This window comes from Parus major, chromosome 25LG1 (genome assembly GCF_001522545.3).
Source record: "Parus major isolate Abel chromosome 25LG1, Parus_major1.1, whole genome shotgun sequence".
NCBI lineage: Eukaryota > Metazoa > Chordata > Aves > Passeriformes > Paridae > Parus > Parus major.
The window spans coordinates 159,584-184,300 of NC_031793.1; the positions used below are offsets into that span (position 1 = coordinate 159,584).

The 24,717-nt window shown below is 65.1% G+C and overlaps 5 protein-coding genes across 7 annotated transcripts in view; all 5 read left to right on the plus strand.

The window, feature by feature from the left end:
* The first annotated feature begins 6 nt into the window (after nt 1-6).
* Nucleotides 7-3,002, plus strand: SCAMP3 (secretory carrier membrane protein 3). Its single transcript, XM_015650107.2, has 8 exons — nt 7-175; nt 293-412; nt 500-620; nt 696-824; nt 972-1,131; nt 1,291-1,392; nt 1,474-1,591; nt 1,705-3,002. Exons 1-8 carry the CDS (start codon nt 59-61, stop codon nt 1,849-1,851), a joined length of 1,014 nt encoding a protein of 337 aa, XP_015505593.1. The 5' UTR covers nt 7-58; the 3' UTR covers nt 1,852-3,002.
* A 150-nt stretch (nt 3,003-3,152) lies between these two features.
* FAM189B (family with sequence similarity 189 member B) lies at nt 3,153-9,690 on the plus strand. 2 transcript variants are annotated; one of them, XM_015650097.3, is made up of 12 exons: nt 3,153-4,064; nt 4,632-4,688; nt 4,843-4,953; nt 5,136-5,261; nt 5,356-5,463; nt 5,644-5,804; nt 5,903-6,002; nt 6,072-6,162; nt 6,246-6,818; nt 7,046-7,114; nt 7,813-8,060; nt 8,637-9,690. In XM_015650097.3, exons 1-12 carry the CDS (start codon nt 3,846-3,848, stop codon nt 8,805-8,807), a joined length of 2,034 nt encoding a protein of 677 aa, XP_015505583.1. In that variant the 5' UTR covers nt 3,153-3,845; the 3' UTR covers nt 8,808-9,690. The 2 variants fall into 2 exon arrangements, with proteins under 2 accessions (XP_015505583.1, XP_015505584.1); XM_015650098.3 differs by having other exon boundaries at nt 3,846-4,064; nt 7,049-7,114.
* Nucleotides 9,691-9,745: 55 nt separating this feature from the next.
* On the plus strand, nt 9,746-12,903 carry GBA (glucosylceramidase beta). 2 transcript variants are annotated; one of them, XM_015650102.1, is made up of 10 exons: nt 9,746-10,135; nt 10,416-10,607; nt 10,682-10,828; nt 10,926-11,059; nt 11,139-11,311; nt 11,397-11,634; nt 11,738-11,962; nt 12,044-12,207; nt 12,335-12,460; nt 12,554-12,903. In XM_015650102.1, exons 1-10 carry the CDS (start codon nt 10,075-10,077, stop codon nt 12,654-12,656), a joined length of 1,563 nt encoding a protein of 520 aa, XP_015505588.1. In that variant the 5' UTR covers nt 9,746-10,074; the 3' UTR covers nt 12,657-12,903. The 2 variants fall into 2 exon arrangements, with proteins under 2 accessions (XP_015505588.1, XP_015505587.1); XM_015650101.3 differs by lacking the exon at nt 9,746-10,135 and having other exon boundaries at nt 10,165-10,607.
* A 92-nt stretch (nt 12,904-12,995) lies between these two features.
* On the plus strand, nt 12,996-21,854 carry LOC107214570 (lysosomal acid glucosylceramidase-like). Its single transcript, XM_015650100.3, has 10 exons — nt 12,996-16,491; nt 16,689-16,880; nt 16,956-17,102; nt 17,231-17,364; nt 17,700-17,872; nt 17,974-18,208; nt 18,929-19,153; nt 19,222-19,385; nt 19,463-19,588; nt 19,664-21,854. Exons 1-10 carry the CDS (start codon nt 16,425-16,427, stop codon nt 19,767-19,769), a joined length of 1,569 nt encoding a protein of 522 aa, XP_015505586.1. The 5' UTR covers nt 12,996-16,424; the 3' UTR covers nt 19,770-21,854.
* A 401-nt stretch (nt 21,855-22,255) lies between these two features.
* The window catches only part of LOC107214536 (lysosomal acid glucosylceramidase-like), a 4,539-nt gene continuing 2,077 nt past the window's right edge, over nt 22,256-24,717 (plus strand). The window contains exons 1-5 of the mRNA XM_015650025.3: nt 22,256-22,751; nt 23,702-23,816; nt 23,942-24,133; nt 24,210-24,356; nt 24,491-24,624. Coding sequence (XP_015505511.1) covers nt 22,461-22,751; nt 23,702-23,816; nt 23,942-24,133; nt 24,210-24,356; nt 24,491-24,624 — 879 coding nt within the window. The 5' untranslated portion in view covers nt 22,256-22,460. The remainder of the gene's footprint in view (nt 22,752-23,701; nt 23,817-23,941; nt 24,134-24,209; nt 24,357-24,490; nt 24,625-24,717) is intronic.

Genomic DNA, 24,717 nt, shown 5'->3' on the forward strand with positions numbered 1-24,717 from the left:
GGCGGCGGCGGCGGCGCGGATCCCGCGGGTCCAGCGCGCTCCCGGTCCCGGTCCGGCCATGGCCCAACGCGGTGGCCCCGCGGTGCTCCCGGACAACCCCTTCCAGGACCCCACGGCGCTGCAGGCCCGGTCCGGCGCTGTGCTGGATGGCTACAACCCCTTCGAGAGCGACGCGGTGAGCGGCGGGGCCTGCCCGGAGACCGGGGCCTGCCCGTGCACCGGAGCTTCTTCCCGGGCACCGGAGCCCTCTCCGCTGCCGGCGCAGTCTCACCTCTCTCCTCTTCCCCTGCAGCCACCGCCGCCGTTCCAGACCCCTTCGGTAGCGCCGCCGCCCCCGGTACCGGCGGCCGCGCAGCCCCCGCGGAAGGCGAGCCCCACCGAGCCCCGCAACTACGGCTCCTACGGCTCGCAGGTACGGGGGGAGGCACCGCCAGGCCGGGCGGGCCGGGGGGACACGGGCGCCGGTGGGAGCCCAGGGTTTGTATCCCCCCCTCCGCAGGCCTCGGCCGCCGCCGCCACGGCGGAGCTGCTGAAGCGGCAGGAGGAGCTGAACCGGAAAGCGGAGGAGCTGGACCGGCGGGAGCGGGAGCTGCAGAACGCGGCCCTCGGCGGTTCCCAGAGTGAGTGGCTGCGGGGCTGGGGAGGGACTGGGGAGGGACCCATCCTCGCTCCTCCTCACCCGGTTCTGTCCACAGCGAGGCTCAACAACTGGCCCCCGCTGCCGTCCTTCTGCCCGGTGAAGCCCTGCTTCTACCAGGACATCCCCGTGGAGATCCCTGCTGACTTCCAGAAGACAGTCACGACCATGTACTACCTCTGGATGGGTGAGTCTCCACGGGAACCTCGGGGCAGAGCCTGGGAGGAGGTGGAAGGATGAATGTGCTGCTGCTCTGGGGAAATTGGGATGAACAGGTGGTTGTGGGGGTTGTGGGAGCCTGGCTCTGGCTCCTGAGCGCTGTCCTCTCCCTCAGCCAGCACCATTGCTCTCTTCCTGAACTTCCTGTCCTCGCTCGCCTGGTTCTGCGTGGACCCCTCGTCTGGTTCTGGGTTTGGCCTCTCCATCCTCTGGGCTCTGCTCTACACGCCCTGTTCCTTCGTCTGCTGGTATCGGCCAATGTACAAAGCTTTCAGGTGTGTCCCTGCACCGTGTGTGCCCTGCTCCAGCTCCTGGGGGCTCTGTGGGATGTGGTGGTTCCACCCCGAGCTCCCTGTTCCCCCCGTGTCTCCTGCTTTAAGGAAGGTTTGTGAGCTTTCTTCTGTGGCCTAACCTCGCCCATCTCTTCCTCCCAGGAGCGACAGTTCCTTCAACTTCTTTGTCTTCTTCTTCGTCTTCTTTGCCCAGAACGTGATGTACGTGCTGCAGGCCATTGGCATCCCAAACTGGGGATTCAGGTGCGCCATGTGCTGACCCTGGAAAGGCAAGAGGTGGGTGGGGGAGAGGGAACCTGGGGACAACAGCCTCTTGTTTTGCAGTGGCTGGATCCTGAGCCTGATAGCACTGCGGACTAACAAAGCTGTGGCTGTGATGATGATCCTGGTGTCCTTGTCCTTCACTGGAGTGGCTGTGTTGGGGATCATTATGCTGAAAAAGGTGGGTTAGGATCAAAGCCTTTGGCTCCCTTTGGGGGAGGTTTGGGCTGTAAACCTCCGTTTACGAGGGCCCTGGAGCCCCAGCCCTGACCCCAGCCCGCTCCTGCCCTCCAGATCCACTCTCTGTACCGCCGGACGGGCGCCAGCTTCCAGAAGGCTCAGGAGGAGTTTGCGGCCGGGGTCTTCTCCAACCAGGCCGTGCGCACGGCCGCGGCCAACGCCGCTGCGGGCGCGGCCACCAACGCCTTCCGCGCGCCATAGCCGTGCCCGGCCCTGCCTCCCTGGCGCACGCGGGCTCTTCCCAAGGAAGAGGAAATCCGAGTTGCACTTTCACTGGATCCCTGTGCGTCTGCATCAGCTGTCAGAGGCTGCCTCATCCCAGCTTGGAAGTGCTGGTGCCTGAATCGTCTGCTGCTCTTAACCCCCTTTCCTCACGGACAGAGGCTGTTCTGGTTTGTGCTGGTCCCCTCCCCTCAGCAGACTGGGGGGAGCAGGGTGGGAAGTGCTGCGGCCGAGCCCTGAGCTTGCCATCACCCTCCCTTCCAGCACCAGCTGTTGGGGGCAGGAGCCTCCTCCAGATGGCTGGAATGCTGCTTCCAGGGACTGGAACGGTCACTTGCCTTCCTTGTGCTCTCCTGTTTCTCCACCTGGTGATGACACTTGTGTGCCCTGGGGTGTGGAGGGCCCCCTGTGTGCCCAGGGACCCCCATGCTCTGCCAAGAACGTCATCCCCCTCCCCGTCCTGGGGCTTGCTCCAGTGGGATGAGGATGGGGCTGATGCTTTCCCCAGGGTGTGTCGTCCTTTTGTCCTGTCCCTTTCCCCATCCTCTCCCTCTCTCCAGGACCAGGGATGAGGAGAGCAGGGCAGGGACAGGCAGAGCTCGGGCAGCTGCTGCCTGTGGGGATCCTGCCTTTAGCCCATGTGGACCCCAAAGCCAGGCTGGGTGCTGAGGAGCAGCCCTGGTGTTCACATGGCTCCCACTCGCCTCCAGGGAGAGGTGAACAGCTCCTCCAGTCCCCCTCCCCATCTGCTTCAAGGACTGTGACCCCTTGCTCCCCCCAGGACCCTTCAGCCAGGGCCTTCACCCTCCTCGGTGGGGGCAAATCCCTGCGTGCAGCCCCGTGTCCCCCTTACCTGCGCTCTGTCCCCTGTCCCGGTGTCCCTGGGGATCCCCAGGACAGGTTTCATGCATTCTGCTTCACTCCATCTCCTCTCGGATGCTCCCGGTTTGTCCCTGCAGCTCCGGGGCTGGCGAGAGGCTTTGTGCCTTCAGCTGTGGGGGCCGGTGCCCTCCCCGTCCTGCTGCGGCGTGGGCTCCTCTGGGGGTCCGCGCCTCCTCCGCTGCTCCCCGTGTGCTGTTCCCCGACCGCCTCCCGGTTTATTTAAGGAATAAATGAAGGTTCACTCTGTTCTTTCGCCATCTCCGTGCGCCGACCAGGGCTGGGGGGGAGCGGCGGGGCCGGTAGCGGTGTCGCAGCTCCCGGGGGTGGTGTGGGTGGACTACAGCTCCCGTCGTTCCGCACAGGGGCGGCCCCGGGGCGGGCGCGGCCAAGCAGCCGCCGGCGTGTGGGACCTTCCCCGCAGCTCCCGGCGCTTCGCCGCCCGCCTCCAGCCGCGGCCCCGGGCATCCCGGAGGGCGCGGCGGCGGCGATGCTCGCCCGCAGCCTTCCGCCGACCCGGCTTCCCCGAGCGGCGCCGGGGCTGTGGGGCGCGGGGCGGACCGAGCGCCGGTAGCCGCCCGCCCCTAGCGGTACCGGCCCGGTAGCGGGACCCGGCTCTGCGCCCACCGCCCGCGGAGGATGCTCCGGTCCGGACCGCGGCTCCCGCCTGCTGGCGCTGCCCCGGGGGCCGCGTCCCGGGCGGCGGCTCTCGGACCCCGCGGGGCGGGATGATCTCCCGGCGGGAGCCCGGCGCTCCACCGACGGCCAGGGAGGAGGCGGCGGTCCCGGGGCCGCGCTCCGTCTCCGGCCGGCGGCTCTAGGCCGGCCCCAGCCCGGGTGCGCAGGGACGGGCGAGGCCGGTTCTGTTCTCCGCGGAGCTACTGGCGGCCCTGGCTCCTCGTGGCCGTGGGCGCTGCCCGAGCCCCCCCGCCCGGGGCAGTGAAGAGCCACCGTCAGCATCCTCCGGCAGGCCGAAAGGTGGAGCCCGGCCCGTTCCCGCAGAGCGGCTGCTCCCGCTCCCCGCGGTCCTGGCGCGGTGCCGCCGGCTGCCCCGGGGCTCCGGGGCCGGTCCCGAGCCGCCGCCCGCCGCGGCCATGCCCTCCCCCACCGACTCCAGCCGCTCGCTGACCGGCCGCAGCTCCCGCAGCCTCACCCATCTCCGCCTCCAGCGCACCTGGCTGCAGGCCCTGCTGGTCCTGGGTCTCGTGCAAGCCATCCTGGGCGTCCTCATCGTCACCTTCAGCCTGGTGGCGGCCACCATCACTCCCTCCACTAAAATCCGTCAGTCCTGCCCGTCCTGGGCCGGCTTCTCGGTGAGTGCGGGGCCGGGGCGGCGCGGGGAGGGGGCTCCTCGGGGGCCGAGCTTGCCGCCGGTCCCTGGGGAGGGCAGCCCCGCTGCTCCCCCCACCCTCGGCCCGTGGCTGCCGCAGTGCATTGTGGGAAAATCCCAAGGGCTCCCCCAGGGTGACTGTGAGGGATGGGGACCCCCGAGCGGTGCAGGGAACTGCCCGGGATATGCAGCCAAGGGCAGGGAGGGGTGTGGGGGCACCACAGTGATGACAGGGTGGTGACGGGGGCTCTGCTCTGTCTGCTGCCAATCGGGGTGAGGGCAGCACCTGGGGTCCCCCATGGTGACCCTGCAGCACGGATCCTGGCCTGGGTTTGCTGTCCAGCCAGAGCAGCCCGCAGTCCCCAGGCCCTGAATCAGCAGTTTCTCTCGTCTTGTGGCGCCAGGGCTGCTCCTTCAGCCCCGCTGCTCCTGGGATGGCTCCAGGCCTGCGGGAATTGGGGGGCTCTGCCTGTGGGCAGGGGCTGCTCGGGGCCCCGTTGCCTAACAGTGCCTTCTCCCTGTGCTCACCCCGGGGCTTGGGAATCTGCAGCTGGCGCTGTCCGGGCTCGTCGGCATCATCTCCTGGAAGCGGCCGCTCACCCTGGTGGTAGGTGTTGGGGGGGACACCCTTCCACAGGCGGGGGAGCCCAGGATGGGGAGGCCGAGCAGCCCCCGCTCGTGCCCTCGGGTGCGCAGCAGCGTGTGCCGGCTCCCTGCTCCGCGGCCCTGTGCAGCCGGCAGCCCCTCTCCTCTCACTGCAGATCGCCTTCTTCACGCTGCTGTCGGTGCTGGGCGTCATGCTGAGCCTCGCCGGCTCCATCCTGTCGTGCCAGAACGCGCAGCTGGTGAAGACCCTGGAGGCCTGCGAGAGGGTGAGGCTGGGCAGGGGCAGCCCCAGCGACCCCCGGACCTCCGAGCACGGCTCGTCCCTGGCTGTGGGGCTCTGGGGACAGGGGGAGCTGCAGAGCTGGCGTCTGGTGGGGGGATGTGCTGGTGGCTCTCAGGGGATATAGCACGGCATCCAGAGCTTCCTCACGGTGTTTCTCGTCCCCAGGAGAGGGACACGTGTGTCTGCTGCCAGGCCCGCTCGGAGCCCCCACCCGCCTCGTGCAGCCAGCAGAGCGAGATGCTGACCATGTTCCCCAACCCCAACTGCCGGAGCATCCGTGTGGCACTCAAGGTGGAGGAGCAGGGGGATGCGAGGGCTCCCTGGGAAGCGGCCGCACACCCGGCCACGCTCTGCAGGCTCTGCAGCTCACCCCACTGCTCCCCAGGATCTCCTCTTCAGTGTCTGTGGCTTGACCATCTTCTCCACCATCATCTGCACACTCTCTGCTGTCGTGTGCTGCATCCAGATCTTCTCCCTTGACATCGTCCACGTGGTGAGTCCCAGCTCTGGCCCCAGGAGCAGACAGGGCTGGGGAGCAGCGTTCCCAGGCTGTGCTGGTCCCTGGGGTGCCAGGGCAGGACCTGGCCCCAGCTGGGTGCAGATTAAAGCCCAGGATGCACATCCCTTGCTGGATCTGCGGGCAGGAGGTCTCAGCTCCCCCCTCTCCCTGCAGCTGGTCCCACAACGCTCGAGCTCTGTGACATTGGAATGCACATCCCCACCCGACACCTTTCTGCAGAGCATGATGGACTTCGAGGAATTTGTTCCCCCGGTGCCACCGCCCCCCTACTACCCACCTGAGTACACCTGCAGCTCTGAGACGGATGCACAGAGGTACCAGCTGCGAGCAAGGCTGGTGGGGTGGGGGGCCCGTGTGCCCCCAGCTTGGGCTTGTCCCACCCAGTGTGGCTTTTCTGCTCTTGCCTCTGCAGCATCACCTACAACGGCTCCATGGACAGCCCCGTGCCCCTCTACCCAACCGACTTCCCCCCATCGTACGAGACTGTGATGGGGCTGCGGGGAGACAGCCAGGTGGGGGCCGTGGGGCCGTGGGCAGGGTGGGTTCCTGCTCAGCTGAGCCCTGAGCGTGCTGTCCCACAGGCCACCCTGTTCGACTCGCAGCTGACAGAGGGCTCCCACGCCTGCACCTGTGACTGCGACCGCGTCCCCTCCATCGTGCTCAGCGGAGAAGGTGAGCGCTCCCCCGGGCACAGGGGACGGGAGCGGGGCCAAAGCAGGTCCATCTCTTCAGCGGTGCCCATCTGCTCCTTGCAGTATCCATGGACAGCGGGTCCCTGATCATGTCCGAGATCATGGACATCCCCGGGGACAGCAGCCCCTCGGAGGACTCGTGTCTGCTGGAGCTGCAGGGCTCCATGCGCTCCGTGGACTTCGTCCTGTTCCGCTCCATCCAGCGCAGCCGCGCCGATTACTGCCTGAGCGTGGACTGCGTGCGGTGCAGCCACCACGCGCGCAGCCCCACGCTGGCCTTGCAGGGCCCCTTCGAGGAGACTCCCCAGCCCCGAGTGCGGGGCGAGCGATCCTATTCCTGCTCCACCGCCGAGCCCGGCCACGACGGCATCTTGGTGCGGGGAGCCGTCACGCACAGCTGCAACCGGCTGGCGGGGCCGGGCCGCTGCGCCGGGCCCTGCTTCCCCGAGGTGCGGCTCAAGGACAAGGGCTCCTCGCTGCAGGGGCGTGGGGGCGGCCGCCCCCCGGATACCGGCCCCGGCCGCCCCCGGCGCAACAGCGAGACCTCCTGCCCATCGTCCCCGGCCCCGGGGCTGGCCCCGCGCCCGCTGCTGAGGTCACACAGTGACCCCGGTGTCCCCATGGCCGGCCGTGCCGGTAGGTGACAGCGGCCGGCGGGACAGGGTGGGTGCGTGGCAGGGTCTGTGCGGTGCAGCCGGGATGTGCCGCAGGGTTTGGATGTTTTTCTGTGGCCAGATGGGATTAGAGCCAGTCTGGGAAGGAATGGGGGGAGCAGGGGAGGTTTGCTGGCCTGGGGGGCCGGAGGGTTGGGCTGCCTGGGGTCTGCACAGCTGCTGAGGCCTGAGGGCTCTCTCTGCTCCCAGCAGATTTCAGAGAAGTACTTTATACCAAAGCACTGGAGGACACCGTATCCGACTCCTCCGCTGATACAGGTCAGGGCACTGTGATCTACTGGGATAGAAAGGGGGCATGGGGAGGGTCTGTAGCCCTCTGGGGATTGAGCTCACCCTGCTTGGGCCTGGACAATGGGGACCAGAGGTGGGACTGCTCCTGCTGACTGGGGATGGGAGACAGCAGCACCCCAGGCCTGTGAGGGTAGATCTGCTGGGAGCAGTGTCCTAGGGTCTGACAGCAGGGACAGGTCCATCAGAGCAGTGGCCTGGGTGTGTTGAAGCAGTGTCCTAGGTCTGATGGTGGGGATGGATCCATCAGAGCAGCGTCCCATGTCTGTCAGAGCAGTGTCCTGGGTCTGATGATGAGGACAGGTCCATCAGAGCAGTGTCCAAGGTCCATCAGAGCAGTGTCCCAGGTCTGTCAGAGCAGTGTCCCAGGTCCATCAGAACAGTGTCCCATGTCTGTCAGAGCAGTGTCCTGGGTCTGTTGGAGCAGTGTTCTGGGTCTGACAGTGGGGACAGGTCCATCAGAGCAGTGTCCCAGGTCTGTCAGAGCAGTGTCCCGTGTCCATCAGAGCAGTGTCCCGTGTCCGTCAGAGCAGTGTCCCAGGTCTGTCAGAGCAGTGTCCCAGGTCCATCAGAGCAGTGTCCCAGGTCTGAGGGCAGGGATGGATCTGTCAGAGCAGTGTCCCAGGTCTGTCAGAGCAGTGTCCTGTCTGACAGCTCTCACTCTGCAGGGCTGTGCTCTGAGGCCTGCCTGCTCCACCGTTCCCACTGTGACTCCCCGCCGCTGCTCCGGGCTGGCTCGGTGGGGAAGAACAAGCTGCCACCCTGCAAGAAGGTGCCACAGCAGCTGTCAAAGACAACCACCCGCTCCCTGGGGGACCTCAAGGGCTACCGGGGCACCCGGGGGCTGGTGGCCAGGTTCCTGCAGAGACCCAAGCGCAGCCTGGCAGCTGGCATGGAGGTGTCTGGGCACAAACAGGTGGGTTCTGGAAGCCACAGGGGATGGGCAACTCCTCCTCCCCACAGAACTTCTATCCACGCTCTCCCTTCTGTCCCCATCAGCACCTCCACCCTGGCCTTTCCATGGTTTCCGTTCCCCTGCCACACCCCTATTGTGTTGGCACCCTGGCTGCAGGCAGAGCGTTCTTCCTGAAACACTGTCCTTGCCCAGCCCTTCCTGGGGGGCAGCTCCTTTTCCCTGATCCCCACTGGAGCCACGGGTGGGAAAATCATGCCTGTTGCAATGGCTTTGGCTTTCCCCCTGAGTCACTGCACCTGGAGGTAGATGCTGGGACATCCCGGCGACTCAGCTTTACGGGATGCCGGAGTCCTTGCGCAGCCCAGGAGGCCTTGACGGGAACGAGCCTGTCCCAAATGCCAGCGTGGGCACATGATGCACGCCTCTGCCATCCCTGGCACCTCTGCCCTCCTGCCCCGTGTGCCACCTGTGGCTGCACTGGAGCGTGGAGGGTTGAACGCAGGGGGCTGAGTGCGGGAGGGTGCCCTGGGCAGGGCTGCCATCCCTGTGGCTGCAGCCTGTCCCCGTGGGTTGCAGGTTCCCTGGAGTGCCTGGCTGGGGGCAGAGCGGCCCCATGAAGGAATCCACCTGCAGAGCTGCGGGGATCTGAGCTCCACCTCGTCCCTGCGCCGGCTCCTGTCCACGCGCCGGCTGGAGCGCAGCCGCCCCCGGAGCCTCAGCGGGGCCTGCAAGGAGAGCGCGCTCTGAGGGCACAGCCTCACCTGCAGGACCCTGCCGTGCTCCGGTGTGGAGAGGGCTCTGGGCTCAGCCCTGGACATTGCTCGGACATTGCTGCTGCCCTGGTGGGGCTGGGCCCTGCGCTGCTGCCCCGGGGGCTCAGCTGGGCCCCTTCCCCAAGCAGGGCTGGGGTGAGGGACCCCTGGGGTGTCTGCTGGGGATGGCAGTGCCTGTCCCCTGCCTGTCTGGGATGGTTATGTCTGTTCCTCACCCTATCCCTTGTTCTGGACACGCCTGTCCCTTGCCCTGTCCCTTGTGCCAGCTGTGCCTATTCCCTGGGATGGCCACACCTGTCCCCTGCCCTGTCCCATGTTCTGGCTGTGCCTGACCCACACACTGGCCATACCCTGTCCTCTGTGCCAGCTGTGCCTGTACCCTGGCATGGCCGTGTCTGTCCCCTGTGCCGGCTGTGCCTGTGCCCCGGGGCAGTCATGCGTGTCCCCTGCCCTGGCCATGCTGCCCTTTGCCCTGTCCCTTTGGCTGGCTGTGCTGGCTTGATCCCCGGTCCCTTGTGCCAGCCGTGCCTGTCCCCTGCCCTGTCCCCTCCACTGGCCGTGCCTGCCTTCTGCCTTGTTCTTTTGGCTGGCTATGCTGGCTTGATCCTCGGTCCCCTGTCCTGTGCCAGCGTGCCCGGAACTGCCGTGCCTGTCCCTTGCCCTGTCCCCCGAGCTGGCTATGCCTGTCTCCTCTCCAGCCCCTCCGCCCCGTCCGGTCCCGGTCCCGGTGTCGGTGCCGGTGCCCCGCGCTGGCCGTGCCCGTTCCTCCCCGCCCGGCTGCGCCCGGGCCGCGCTGCGGGGCCGGTCCCGCGGCCACTGCCCCTCGCTAGAGACCGAATAAAGGTGGTCGCCGCCGCCCTCGGGGCCGGTGTCACGGGGCGGAGCGGGGCGGGGCGGGCGGTCAGCTGATCGGTCACGGGGTGCCGGCTCCCGGTTTCCCGGTGGCGGCTCCGCGGGCCGGAGCGGCCGGTGCCGTCTAGGCGTGGGAAGGCAGCGGGGACCGGGACCGGGACCGGGCCTGCGCCTCTCGGGGCGGCGGGGGGGAAGCGACCCCGCAGCCGCGCGGTTCCCCCGGTTGGCGGTCCCGGAACCGGCGCGGGGGAAGGTTCGGGGCCAGGCCCGCCCAGAGTCGGTGCCGCTCCTGCACCGGGTGTGGGCGGGACGGGCTGTCCGGGCGCCCTTAAAGGCGAGGCCGGCGGTGGAGCCGGTGCTGCCGGGAGCGCACCGGGAGCGGCGGGGCCATGGGGGCCGCCCTGTGCTGGCGGCTGCTGCTGGTGCTGCTGGCCGGGCACCGGGCCGCAGGTGAGCGGGGGACCCGGGGCTGCGCGGGGATGGAGGGCACCGCGGTCCCCGGGCATCCTGGGATGCCCGATGGACCGGAATGGGAGGGGAGGGAATCCCTTGGGAGTCCGTGGTCGGGATTCCCGGGAGTTGCCTGCGGGTCCGGGGCAGCGGGGAGCTCGCTGCTCGGGAGGTGCCGGGGTGTGGAGCACGGGGCAGTGGCATCACCCCCGGGGCAGGCGGGAGAGCTGGCGGGGACACCTCCCTGAGGCTGCCCCCAGTGCCCTCCCGTGCCCCCCAGGCTCCCGGCCCTGCAGTCCCAAGTACTTTGGGCGTGATGCCATGGTCTGCGTCTGCAATGCCACATACTGTGACACTCTGGATCCCCTGGCCCTGCCGGACCCCGGCTCCTACGTCAAGTATGAGAGCAGCAAGGCTGGAAAACGGCTGGAGCGGAGCGAGGGGAGGTTCCAGCGCAGACTCTGCGCCCCAGGTACTGCCACGGGTGGCAGGGATGGGATGGACCCTGCTGCAACCCACCGTCATGCTGGGCTCCCCTCCCTGCAGATGTCGTCCTCACCCTGGACACGACGCAGCGCTTCCAGAGGGTGAAGGGTTTTGGTGGCTCCATCACGGACGCGGCCGCCATCAACATCTTATCCCTGCCAGAAAGAGCACAGGATCACCTGCTGCGCTCGTACTTCTCTGAGGAGGGTAGGGTGTCAGGGAGACAGGTGGGATTGTGGGATTGTGACAGGGACTGTGGGTGCTGGCATGTCTTGGACACCTCATGTCCCACTGTGCCTGGCAGGGCTGGAGTACAACCTCATCCGCCTGCCCATGGCCAGCTGCGACTTCTCCCTCCACGCCTACACCTACGATGATGTCCCCTATGACTATGAGCTCACCCACTTCAGCCTGCGAGACGAGGACACGAAGCTGAAGGCGAGCGGCGGGAGGGAGCAGGGTGGGCTGGAGGGTCACAGGGGCTGAGCTGAGTCAGCTCCTCCACCTCCTCCTGCAGATCCCCCTCCTTCACCGAGCCTCGGCCATGAGCAAGCGGCCGCTGTCACTGTATGCCAGCCCCTGGACCTCCCCCACCTGGCTGAAGACCAGCGAGTCCTACGTGGGGAAGGGGACACTGAAGGGGCAGGCAGGGGACAGGTACCACAAGACCTGGGCCAACTACTTTGTACGGTGAGGAGCGGCTGGGGCCGGGGCGATACCTGGGGAGCTCTCAGTGGTGGCACTGGGGACTCCTCACCCCTTCCCCCCACACCAGGTTCCTGGATGAATACGCCAAGCACAACGTGACATTCTGGGCAGTGACAGCAGAGAACGAGCCCACGGCCGGGCTGATCAACAATTACCCCTTCCAGTGCCTGGGCTTCACAGCCGAGCAGCAGCGGGACTTCATCGCTCGGGACCTGGGCCCGGCGCTGGCCAACAGCTCCCACCGCCACGTCCAGCTCATCATCCTGGATGACAACCGGCTCCACCTCCCTCACTGGGCCAGAGTGGTGAGTGTGGGCATGGATGTGCCATCATGGTGACCTGTGGGACACCCTGTTGGGTGCTGGGTCTCTGTTTCTGCCCTGTGGGACTGACTCTTCTCCCTGCCAGGTCCTGGAGGATGAGGGGGCAGCTCGCTACGTCCACGGCATCGGCATCCACTGGTACCTGGACTTCATCGGTCCCATACAGGACACAGTGTTGCCCACTCATGAGCTCTTCCCTGACTACTTTATCCTGGCCACGGAGGCGTGCATTGGTGCCCATTTCTGGGAGCGGGATGTGATCCTGGGCTGCTGGGAGCGGGGAAACCAGTACAGCCACAGCATCCTGATGGTGAGGCCCCTCTGTCTCCCTGTGCGCTGGGCTCTGGAGGGTTGCTGGTGTTGGGCAGGCATCTGAGCTGTCATGTTGCAGAATCTGAACCACTTTGTGGCTGGCTGGACTGACTGGAATCTGGCCCTGGATCTAGAGGGGGGTCCCAACTGGGTCAAGAACTACGTGGACAGCCCTATCATTGTGGACAGCAGCGAAGGCATCTTCTACAAGCAGCCCATGTTCTACCACATGGGGCACTTCAGGTGGGTTGGAACCCACAACATGTGCTCCAGCAACAGCTCCTGAGAGCCACAAGGCAAATTTGGCTTGAGAGGAGCTCTCCTGGGGTCTGACTCCCACCCTGAGGTTGCTGCTCATTTGTCTGTTCAGCAAATTCATCCCTGAGGGCTCCCAGCGTGTGGGGCTCGTCGCCTCCAGGGAGTCCAAGAAAACAGCGCTGGAGTACGCGGCTTTCCTGCGCCCCGACGGGGCTGTGGTCGTGGTGCTTCTGAACCGGTGGGTGATGCAGCCCGGCCCCCCTGTGTGTGACCCCATCCCCCTGGGCCCTGTGCAGCTGCTGCAGGTCTGACCGCCCTGCTCTCCCCACAGATCCCCACAGGACATCGCCTTGGGGCTGGCGGACACCGTCGGCCTCATCGCGGCCGTGGCTCCGGCCAACTCCATCCAGACCTACCTGTGGCGGCGGCAGTGACGGGGCCGGGGTGGCCATGGCTGGCCAGGGGCCGGACGCAGCCGGGCCGGACGCTCAGGCCCGCGGGCTCGGGCCGGGGGAAGCGGCTCCCCGGGGCCGCGGCGGAGCCGGAGCGGGCTGGGCCGGGCCGGGAACGCCGTGCATGTGCAGGAGGGCCGGGGGCACCGGTGCCCCTCAGGGTGGAGGCCGCACAGGCTGTGAATGCTGCGTTCTGCTGTTCTGACATTAAATACGGATGCTGCCTTGATGTCTGCGGCTGGAAGAGGAACGTCTGGGTCCCTCCCCCGCTCCTGGGCACTGTGGCTGGGTGCCACCCCGGCATGGAGCCTGCTGGAGTCTGGCAAGCAGCGCAGAGCAGCCGGAGCATCGTGGGGCAGCCCCTCTCCCTGCCCACCGCCTGCCCCTCTGCCCCCTCAGCTCCCCGTGGGGCTCACCCTGCTGAGAGATGCTCCAGGCAGAGTCTGCTCCCCGTTCCAGGCATGCACCCCTGGCTGGGGCAGGGCAGAGCCCGGCTGCGCTCCTGGTGCGTTTCGGGACGGGTTTTAGGACCTAGCAAATGGCTCGGGATTCACCCTGAGTGAAGCATCAGGAGCAGGGACAAAGCCCTTGGACAGCCAGCTCTGGCTGAGGTCAGGGCAGTGCCGGCTGCTCCTGGGGCTTCTCTGGGACAGGGAGGCTGGCCAGGCTGGAGGAGCCATGCCTGGAGCCTGCTGGTCCCCGTGGGGTCTGAGCCGAGGGGCCACTGTGGTGAGGAGGGTGGGAGTGCACCCACCACGCATCTGGGGTGGCTTGAGCAAGCGGGGACAGGAGCGGGAGTGGGTGCTGAGTGTGGGCGCACCCAGGAAGGAGGGAAGGAGCTGGCAGGGTGTGAGAGCAGGAGATTAGGGCAGGGAGGTCATAATTTCAGGGCGAGGAGGGTGGCACGGCCCCTGGGCTGATGTGTGCAGGCGGGATGTGCCCAGGGGTGCTGTCAGGACTGACAGCCCCAATGCTGCGTGGGCTGAGCACAGCCCAGGCGTGGTCAGTGAGTGACAGTGTCACCCTGGGACACTGGCACGCCACGGAGCCACCGGGATGCTGCTCTTGGAACCCCGCAGCTCCCGAGAGTCCTGGGGAGAACACCCTGCTCCTGCCCCGAGGCTGTTTGTGTTTGTCCACAAGAGGGAAATGTTTCTCCAGGATCATAACTTCAGCGAGTCCCATCCCCATCACCCCGCTGCCATCACCCTGCTGCCAGCATCCCACTCTGGGTGCAGGGCTGCTCCCCCACCTGTTTCCTACTTACCTGCCCTGGTGCTAGCAGCTGGTGGCCGATGCTGAATCACTCTGGTCCACGTGCCCTGGTCCCTGCGCTCGGTTCCGTGCTGAAGCACCGACTGGCTCTGGGATAAACGTAGCGGGGGCGAATCCTCCGACGTCGCTGGGCTTGGCTCTGCTCATTAATTCTTGTGCAAAGCCTTGGCTTGTTTGGGGCTCACAGTGACTGGGGACCTGCAGCAGCTGGCTTGGAGCCAGTGATCACCCTGAGGACTGTCCCCACGTGCTCAGGGCTGGGGTCCTGCTGCTGGGAAGGAGCTGCTGTGATGCCACACCAAGGCTCTTTGGCATCGATGTTTACAGAGTTGTGATCCCTAGAAAGGTGACTCAGCCCAGCTCCATGTCCCTGGGTTTCCATCTTCACTCTCCTGGCTTAGGGAAAAAATACACACCCTGGCTCCTCTGATGGCTCCTTTGACCCCACATCCTTGACCCCATCCTGGACCAAACCCACCCGTGCACTGCAAAGGGTGGTCACACCATGCCACGAGGCCCCTGAGACCCCCAGGAGCTCCCTGTATTTGGAGATTGGCCACAAGAAACGGCTTTGGGGGCTTGGTGGGGCTGCCTGGTATCTGTGTGCCAGCAGCTCCATGCGGGGCGTTGCCCGGCCCCTGGGTCTCACTTTTCCTGCTCAGCAGGACACTCTTATCAGCTGGTTTTGATAAGGATGAGCTCCAGCAGCCTCCGCAGTGTTTTGCTTCCAGGAGCTGTGGGATCTGAGCCAACTGGGGGGGCTGTGGCTGATGGGGCCCAGGAAAGACTGGACTTTGGAATGGGAAAGGGTGAACGGGGGCATCCTGGATGGCTGGAAGTGAGCTTGGAGGTGGCTGATTGCCTTAGGAGCTATTAATCCCTCCCCAAAATTGGGGTTCATTAGCCTGGGTGTAGCAGTCTGATCACACCTTTGTCACACTTGGAGGTGGGAGATGCACAGCGCAGCAGGACAGGGACAGGAGCTCCCTCCTGGGCCACCTGTTTGCCCCGTGAGATGTAACCAGGGGCTACCTGGCCCCATCTGCCCCAGCCCCAGTGGCAACTGGCCCAGGTGTCGCATGGCTCAGCTCCCAGCAGAGGCGTGGAACTGTGGCAGGGCCCATGGCAGGGCAGTGCTGGGGGTAGGAGGAACTTTGATGAATTGAATTGCCCCAGAGTTGCATCTGATATGCCAGAAATGGAGAAAATTAGTCATGAAGTGCTGCTCCACCCATGGAGAGAAAGCTAACGGAGCAGTTTAACCCTGTGCAGGGGAGCCCTGACCTGGTATTGATGCTGCAGGCTAGCAGAGCTGGGGCTGGGAGCTGTGGCTGGGATCTGGCCACCCTTCATTCCCTGGGCCACCCCTGTGGGGAGATGCTGAGGATGTCCCCGCAGTAATGGGTGCGTGTCCACAGGAGTGGGAACATCCTGGGTGATGGGACCAGGTAGGATCTGTGTGCCCAGGTGAGCTGGCCCAGTTCAGCCTTGGCTCGCTGGGCTTCAGGGTCACTCTTGGAGGAGCAGGGAGTGCTACCAGAGCACCAGAGCTTTGCTCCTGGCACGGTGTTGGGACAGCAGGATCCCCTTTGAGGGTCCAGCTGCTGCTGTTGACAGTGGGAATGCAGCCCTGCAGGAGCTGGGGTATTGCCCGCTTGCTGCCACCGCTGCCACCACTGCTGCCTTCCCCAGCACGTGCTGAGTTGGGGAGGATGATGCCAAAGGCTTGGGCAGGCAAGGGCAGCAGCCCCAGCTCCCATGTGGCCACCAATGCTGTGCCCTGAGCTTTCACTGACCTTGCCTGGGTGTCCTGGACCCTCCTGTGCTGAGCACACAGCCCCACGGCCCCTGGGGGACAGTGGGGACAGCGGGGTGGCGGGCAGCGGGTGTCCAGGGTGCTGTAGGAGGTCCCCAGCAGGACAGGCAGCCGTGCCATGAGCCTGCCCCTGGCTCTGCTGGGTTCCCAGGGGCTCAGATCTGCCCCTATGACACCTCCCTGTGCTGGCTGAACCTTTAACTCAGGCACAGCTGCCAGCACCGTGTCCCTGTCCCTCCTTGGCAGAGGGGACCCGGCGCTCCCCAGCCCCGTGGCGAGGAGATGCGCGGCGGTCCCGAGGGCAGGTACAGGCCGGGAGGAGAGCAAGGAGGAGCTGTGGGGGTGGGAGAGGGTGTGCTGCGGAGGGAGGTCTCCGAGCAGCTCCCTGTAAAGGCGAGGTGGGGAGGTAGGAGCTGCTGAGGAGGAGGAGGGCTGGTGGCAGCACAGGTCGGGAGCAGCTGGGGTGAAGGAGGGTGGGGTGCGGACCTTCCCCACCCGACCTGCAAGGCGAGGGTGTTTGGGGGGAATGGGGTATGTGGAAGGAGCTCCACGGAGGAACAGGGAGATGGGGCTGATCCCTCCATCCCCGTGCCTTGACTGAGGGTGTCCTCGCCGCAGGAGCTGCTCCCTGGGACCGGCTTGGGGAACGCGGAAGGGCCATGTGGGCTGTCGGCGTCCTGGGCTGGCTGCTGCTGCTGCTGCTGCTGCCAGTGTCCCGGGTGGCAGGTGAGCGCGGGGACGTCGCGGGGGTGGCAGCGGGGCTTGGGCACCCTGGGGCAAGGACGGGATCCCAGGAGCAGAGCGGAGCTGCGCCCGGGAGGTGCCGGCATGCGGAGCACGGGCATCGCCCTGGGGCAGGCGGGGGAGCACACAGGGACACGTCCCTGAGCCATCAGCCACCGCCACCCTTCCACGCCTCCCAGGTGCCCGACCCTGCATCCCCAAGGATTTTGGGCACGGCTCGCTGGTTTGTGTGTGCAACGCCACGTACTGTGACACGCTGGACCCCCTGGTCCTGCCGACCCCCGGCTCCTACGTCAAGTACGAGAGCAGCAAGGCCGGAAAGCGGCTGGAGAGGAGCGAGGGGAGATTCCAGAGCAGTCTGCGCACCCCAGGTACTGCCACGGGTGGGTGGCGGTGCCCCCGAGGGACCCCCGGGCAGCACGGACTGAGCCGGGCTCTTCCCGCAGGGCTGCTGCTGACCCTCAACATCTCCACGCTGTACCAGCACGTGAAGGGCTTCGGAGGGTCCCTCTCCGATGCTGCTGCCATGAACATCCTGAAGCTGTCACAGCCAGCCCAGGACAACCTGCTGCGCTCCTACTTCTCTGAGAGTGGTGAGCGGTGCGGGCACGGCGGCGTGAGCAGATTGTGGGGTCACCAGAGGTGGCTGTGCCTGTCCCTGCTGCAGGGACGTCGTCACCTGGATGCTCCGGTGCCGCTTGATGCTTTTCGTGCTCCTCAGGGATTGAGTACAACCTCATCCGGGTCCCCATGGCTTGCAGCGACTTCTCTGTGCGCCCCTACAGCTACGATGATGTCCCTGATGACTATGAGCTGAAGCACTTCAGGCTGGCAGACGAGGACGTGAAGATGAAGGTGGGAGGCTGAAGCTGTGGCCATCAGCACCTTGTCCCCTCTGGTGCCGGAGCTCCTGCCTGTGCCAGGACCCCAGGACCAGGTGCTGCTGAGCCCTGCACACTGTGGCAGTGCAGCATGGGGACAGCCTGTGGGAGCTGGCACCTCCTCCGGGGCACGTCCTGGCACATCCTAGCTGGCACTGGCAGGGTGAGGAGCCAGGGCGCTGTGCCTGGGGTGGTGCTTGCCAGCTACCAATCCCTGCTGAGGTCCCCTGAGTTCTCCCCTTCCTCCAGAGCTGGGCCCTGTGGTTTTGGGGAACTGTGGCTGCAGCTGATCCCTCTGCCCCCTCCCAGATTCCCCTTCTGAACCGAGCTTTGGCCATGAGCAAGCGGCCGCTGTTGCTGTTCGCCAGCCCCTGGACTGCCCCAGCCTGGATGAGGAGTAACGGGGATGTCCGTGGGAAAGGGACTCTGAAGGGGAAGGCAGGGGACAAGTACCACAAGACCTGGGCCAACTACTTCATCAAGTACTGTCTCTGGAGCCAGGCTGGGATGGACAGTGGGAGGAGGATTAGGGTGGGAGTGGAGGGGCAGCACAGCTGATTCTGCCCCCCCTTCTCTGCACCAGGTTCCTGGATGAATATGCCAAACACAATGTGACCTTCTGGGCAGTGACGGCGCAGAACGAGCCACTGGCGGGGCTCTTTACACCCCCCCAGGCCCCCACCATCGCCTTCACGGCCGCACAGCAGCGGGACTTCATCGCCCAGGACCTGGGCCCCGCGCTGGCCCGCAGCCCCCACCGCACACGGCTCCTCATGCTCGACGACCAGCGCATCCACCTCCCGCACTGGGCCAAAGTGGTGAAGAGCAGCGCCCCTGCCTTTCCCCTCGCTCCCCAGCCCCAGGCTTTATTGGGAATGGAACCGGTGGCCTCTCCCAGCCCTGGAGAGTAGGAGCAAACCGGGTCTGCCGGAGTGGGAGCCGGAGCCGGCTCCTTTCAGAGCATCCGCCTCTGCGTGTGCCCGGCGGGAGTGAGGACAGGAGGTGGCACCCACATCCTGGATCCCTGGATCCTGGCAGTGCTGCTGGACACCAGCACCTTTTCTGGGCAGAGTTTTGGCTGATTTGGTTTCCCCCATAATAATGCTGCAAGGGTTGTTTGGGGGAATTACCTAAAACTAGGAGGAAAGAAAGAAAAACGTGCTCCTTCCCCAGCCTCAAGCCAGGCAACGTGCCCCTCCTTTTCCTCCAGCTGCAGGGCTGGACCACCCCAGGGGGATGTGGAGGGAGGACCAGGCAGCAGCAGGGCCCAGGTGGGGGGCAAAGGGCCCACTGAGAGGCAAACCTGTGCCCCACCCCCTGTGCACTGCACCCATCGAGGTGCCAAACCATGCTGGGGCACCAGATCCAGCCCAGGGTGCTGCAGGGAGGGGGCTGCAGGTGGGGTGGGCTGTGGTGCCCATGGGAGGAGACAAGAGGTGGCCCTGAGAGACCACACTGGCACACGGAGTCCACGTGTCCATCCCCGCAGGCTTCAGGCACGGGGAGCGTCGGTGTGAGGCATCTCCTTTGCTCCCTAGGTCTTGGGAAATGCCACAGCTGCCCGTTATGTGGCTGGCCTGGCGGTCCACTGGTACCTGGATGCCATCGTCCCGCCTGGCTGCAGCCTGGAGGCCACCCACAAGCTCTTCCCCGACCATTTCCTCCTCTACACAGAGGCCTGCACTGGCTTCTTCATGTTCCGCTTCGCCGTGTCCCTGGGCTGCTGGGAGCGGGGGGACCACTACAGCTACAGCATCCTGACGGTACGGCCCCCACACGGCCTGCCCGGGGCTGGGGGGAGCCCTGCACAGCCCCTTCCCTGCCCCCCCAGGTCATGAACCACTTTGTGTCTGGTTGGACCGACTGGAACCTGGTCCTGGATCTGGAGGGAGGCCCCAACTGGGTCAAGAACTTCGTGGACAGCCCAGTCATTGTGGATGGCAGCAAGGACGTTTTCTACAAGCAGCCCATGTTCTACCACATGGGGCACTTCAGGTGGGTCAGGGGGGCTCAGGTGCTGCTGCCAGCCCCAGACCAGGGGCAGAACCCATCTCCTTGTCCTCTCCCCACAGCAAGTTCATCCCCGAGGGCTCCCGGCGGGTGGGGCTGCACAGCAGCCACCGTTGCCTCCTCTGCCAGCTGGAGCACGTGGCTGTCCTGCGCCCCGATGGTGCCCTTGTCCTGGTGGTCCTCAACAGGTCAGCCCGGGCAGGGGACGGGGATGATGCTCAGCCCAGGCTGTGCCGACTGGCTTAGCCCCTCTCGCTCCCCAGGTTTGGCCGGGATGTGCCATTTGGAATCCGGGACCCTGCCATGGGCTTCATTGAGACTGTGGCTCCAGCCCACTCCATCCAAACCTACCTGTGGCGCCAGCAGTGAGAGCCAGGGGAGTGCTGGGGGGCTCTGGGGGACTCTGGGGGTCAACTCTTCCTCCACCCTTTCCAACATCCCTCAGGAGTGGCAGCAGATGCCAGGAGTGCAGCCCCCGCACGAGGGGCTCCGTGCGCTCCTGGCACCGGGGTCTGGCCAGGCCTGCTCCTTCCCAGCCTCCCCTCCCTCCCAGCACTTCCCATCCCTCTGGAAGCTCCCTCTGCAGCGGCTCCTGGACCACACTTCCACACGTGGCCCCCTTGAAACCTTCGCGTGTGTCGCGGGCGCCAAGTAAAGCCATGACGCTCTCCCTCCGGAATGCGCCGTTCCCGTCAGTGTTTCCTCTACGCGCTCGGAAATCGCTCGGTTTTCCTCGGCGGGGCGGCTCGGGGCCAGGGGTGCCCCGGGGGCTCCGGCCCCCGTGGCCTGCGGGTGTCTCCTTGTTTATCCCTGCAGCTGGAGCCTCCGCCACTGCCAGCCCTTGATTCATTCCATATGTGCTGTTGGTTTTCCCCAGCTTGCTTTTTGGGGGAATATTTTAAAAATCCAAAGGTCAGACACTGTTGGAAAGGCACAGTAAATGATATCAGTGGCCCCATCCACCAAACCTTACGGACAAATTAGGCTGGTGCCACCGTCTCCAGGGTGGCCCCTGGACAGAGTCCCCTCTATTCTGGCTGTGGCCAACACTGGCCACAGCCCGCAATGACCTCCCTGTCCTATTTACTTTCCCTAAATACCAGTTACAGTATTCCCTGTGCCTTTGGGAACATTACCAGCGTCTTTGAAGTACAGGAATGAGAAAGCCAGAGCTCTCCTTGGCCAATGCCCCTGTGTGAGAGCCACGGAACTGCTGAGGTTAGGGAAAACGAAAAACCCAGATGCTTTACAGCTGGTTTATTGGAGTGTGGTGTGAAGGTGGCACCGGGCTCCATCCCAGCCCTGTTCAAGGAGCCTGTCCTGTGCTTTTATCCGTGTTCCTGGGGAATGCTGGCCCCAACGGCAGCTGGGTCAGGCTGCGTGTGCTTAGAATCATAGAATAGAATCATGGAATCCTTGAGGTTGGAAAAGGCCTCAAAGATCATCAAGTCCAACCGTTCCCCCAGCACTGCCAAGGCCAGCCCTAAGTCACGTCCCCAAGTGCTCCATACACATTTGTTAAATCCTTCCAGGGATGGCAACTCCACCCAGCCGATGCCAGGGCTGGACAGTCCTGTCCGTGAAGAAATTTTCTTTAATATTCAACCTAAACCTCTCCTGGGAAACGCCACAGCTCTCCTGAAGCAACTTGAGGCCATTTCCTCTTGTTCTTGTTCCCTGGGAACAGAGCTTGACCCCACCTGGCTGCCCCCTCCTGTCAGAGGGTTGTGTAGAGCCAGAAGGACCCCCCTGAGCCTCTTTCTCTGCAGGCTGAGCTCTCTCATCCTCTCCTGGTGCTACAGAACCCTCCTCAGCTGCATCCCCTTCTCTGGACATGCTCCAGCCTCTCAATGTCCCTCTTGTCAGGAGGGGCACAGAACTGACCCCCAGGATTCGAGGGGTGACCTCATCAGTGCCCAGGCTCACTGTGCTGGTCCTGCTGCCACACCATTCCTGACATCTTGGGAATGTCCCCTTCCCAAGGGACATCGGAGCCCTCACCCCCGTGCTCAGCAGGGTTCAGGGACAGGTGTGCAGGGCAAGGCTTTGGCTCAGCCCCTCTGGGCTGGCTCCTGCTCCTGCCTGTTTGGAGCTCAGCTGCTGAGGGATGCTGCCTTCCCTCCCGGCTGAAAATCCAGCTGGGAAACGGGGGGATGCAATACCCCGGGCAAGGGGAGCGAGGGGTGGGGTGAGGCTGGAGGAACCACCCCCATCATCCCCACTGCCTGCAGCGAGTGCTGGGGGAGCCCTTCTCTGGTGGCAGCAGGAGAAGCAGGGCCTTGGGTGGGGGGCTGTGATCTCCAGTGAGGTGCTGTGACTCTGGGCAAGAGGCTGTGACACTGAGTGAGGGGCTGTGCTCCCTGGGACAGGGCTGTGCTCCCTGGGAGGGGGTCTGTGGTCTCTTGGTGGGGGTCTGTGGTCCCTGGGAGGAGGGCTGTGGTCCCTGGTTGAGGGTCTGTGGTCCCTGGGAGGGGGTCTGTGCTCCCTGGGTGGGGGTCTGTGCTCCCTGGGAGGGGGTCTGTGCTCCCTGGGTGGGGGTCTGCCTCCCTGGCCACTGTCACCAGCTGCCCCAAGGGGACCCCGGGGCAGATGCCGCTCCCCCCGTGCCTCTGCCCGCCTCCTGTTTCTCCTGCGGAGCAGATGCCTGCAATTAGGAAGGATCCCAAATTAGACGGTGTGGAGCCCAGACTTGTTTTGCAGATGATAAATTGCTGCAGCCGGCTCCACCCAGCCCGCTGCGGCCTGGGGCTCTGGCGTGGGGGGCACGGCGGGGGCGAGGGCACCTCTGTGGGCAGCGCTGTGCCCACCGCCCGCTGAGCCAGGGGAGGGGTCGGGGGTCCCTGCCGTGACCGGCTGCTGCCTCTGCCCGTGCCAGGAAAGGTCCTGGAGCAGCCACAAACGGGGCACAGGTCATGGCAGTGGCACTGGCCATGGCAAAGCCCAACTGCTGCCGGGTGGGATAAGCAGGGACCCAGGGTGGACACAGCCTGCCCTGCCCTGTCCGAGGTGTCCCAGGATGCAGGGCTGCTCCCGTGGGGCTCTTCCTGGCTATGGGGGGTGATGGAGGCACTTGAGGGGCTGGGGAGCATCCTCCCCTCCCCAGCTTCCCTCTGGCCACTGGAACAGGTTTCAGGAGAGCTTTGCAAATGCTGTGGTGTGGGGAAAGCTCGCTGGAGCCAGGTTGCAAAATCATCCCCGGGCTCCTCTTCAAACACAGAGTCCCATGAGCTGTCCCATTCCAAACTCACCTTTCCTGCTCCGCCAGACGCGTCACCTCCCAGCAAGCACAGCCAGGACACAGGTCCCGCCACCGCTGCCACAGAGACGCAGCGAGAGGTGGTTTGGCAGCAGGTGAGTGCCCTGGATCCGAGGTGGCTTCAGCAGGTGGGAACGGGGATTGAGATGGGGATAGGGATGGGACAGCCCTGGGCAGCAGGACCATGCTGAGGCCATGCCCTGGCCAAGCTGGGCTTCATTCCCAGGCAGGGAGTGGGAGGCAATGGAGGTGGAACGGCTGCCTGGTCCCACTCCACATCCCACAAGATCTCAGGGAGAAACAAGAGGGCACCATCCCACCCTGGAGAGGTGCCCAGGTGTCCTCAGTCTGGCATCAGGGTCCTGAGGTTTGGAGGTGGCTCCTGTTGTGCTCTCATTGAGAGGCTCCTTGCACAGCACCACGAGAAGGACAGGACAGGACAGGGTGTGAACACAGAACAGGGGAACGTGGGACTCTCCATGCCAGGGGCTTGAGCCCCAAACCACTCTGCCTGGACAAGCCCCAGCTGCCACACATATGGGATTGGGAGTGTGGAGCTGTTTGCTCCTAGCCCTGGCTCGGGAGGCACTGGGGATATGTGGGGTGATGCAGCATGGTGTGACATGGCATGGCACAGCTGTGGAACAAGTGAGGAGGGACAAGGAGTGGGAGGGAGTTCATGGGAGTGAACAAAGTTACTGGGTAGAGCCAGCGTGGGTGGCTGGGAACAGCGGGCTGGTGGGGTGGCTCACACCTGGGGGGCTGCAGCACCACCTGGGAGGCTGCAGCACCACCTGGGGGGCTGCAGCACCACCTGGGACATAGCCAGAACTGTTGGTAGACTCTGGAGGGGTGGGAGGGAAGGTGAGTGCTGGGCTGGAGCAGTGGGCAGAGGGCAGGACAGGCTTAGCCCTGGCAGGGGGGTCTAGTGGTCTCCAGAGTCCCTGGGCTTGATGTTGGGGCTCTCCCTGCCCCGTGTCTGTCCCTGTGTGGGGCTGGGTCAGGCTGAGAAGCTTTGGGTGCTGACATCTCCCCTTGCTCTCAGCTCCAGAGTGTCCACTGGCATTGTCTGAGCCGCTGCAGCAGAGGTGCCATGGGGCCAGGCTGTGCCAGTGTCCTGGGCTGGCTCCTGCTGGCACAGGTGGCCCTGCAGGTCACAGGTATGTGCTGGCACACGTCCCTGGGCTTTGGAGGGTGGTGGATTTGGACTCTGTCATGGGTTGAAGGGATAAGCTGGGCTCCTGCCACGGCCCTCGGTGCCCACCCGGTCTTTCCTCTGCTGCAGGTGGCCGTCCCTGTGATGCCAAGGATTTTGGGCACGGCTCGCTGGTCTGTGCCTGCAGTGCCACGTACTGTGACACGCTGGACCCCCTGGTCCTGCCAGCCCCCGGCTCCTACGTCAAGTACGAGAGCAGCAAGGCCGGCAAGCGGCTGGAGAGGAGTGAGGGGAGCTTCCAGCACAACGCCAAGAGCCCAGGTACCACCCTGGCTGCTGCTGCTGTGACAGAGCCTGTCCTACACGGCAGGGATGGTGACACTGTGTGTCCCCACAGATTTCCACCTCACCCTGGACACGGCACAGAGGTACCAGAAGGTGAAGGGGTTTGGTGGCTCCATCACTGATGCGGCTGCCATCAACATCCAGTCCCTGTCCAAGGATGCCCAGAAGCACCTGCTCCGCTCCTACTTCTCCGAGGAAGGTGAGCCCAGGGCAAGCAACGCTGTCGGGTGGCAGAGCTGGGGTCTGGCTGCTGAGATTTGTTCTGAGGGGCTGGGGGATCTGGACCCCTCAAATGCAACTCGAGGATGCCCATCACCACCTTCCTGTCCTCAGGCATTGAGTACAACCTGGTGCGTGTGCCCATGGCCAGCACTGACTTCTCCGTCCGCCTGTACACCTACGCCGACGCCGAGGGCGACTTCGAGCTGAGGCACTTCAACCTGACCGAGGAGGACACGCACATGAAGGTGTCCTGCAGGAAGAGTCTGAGGGATTTGGTCTGCTGATGGATGGGATGGGATGGGATGGGATGGGATGGGATCCATGGGATGGGATGGGAT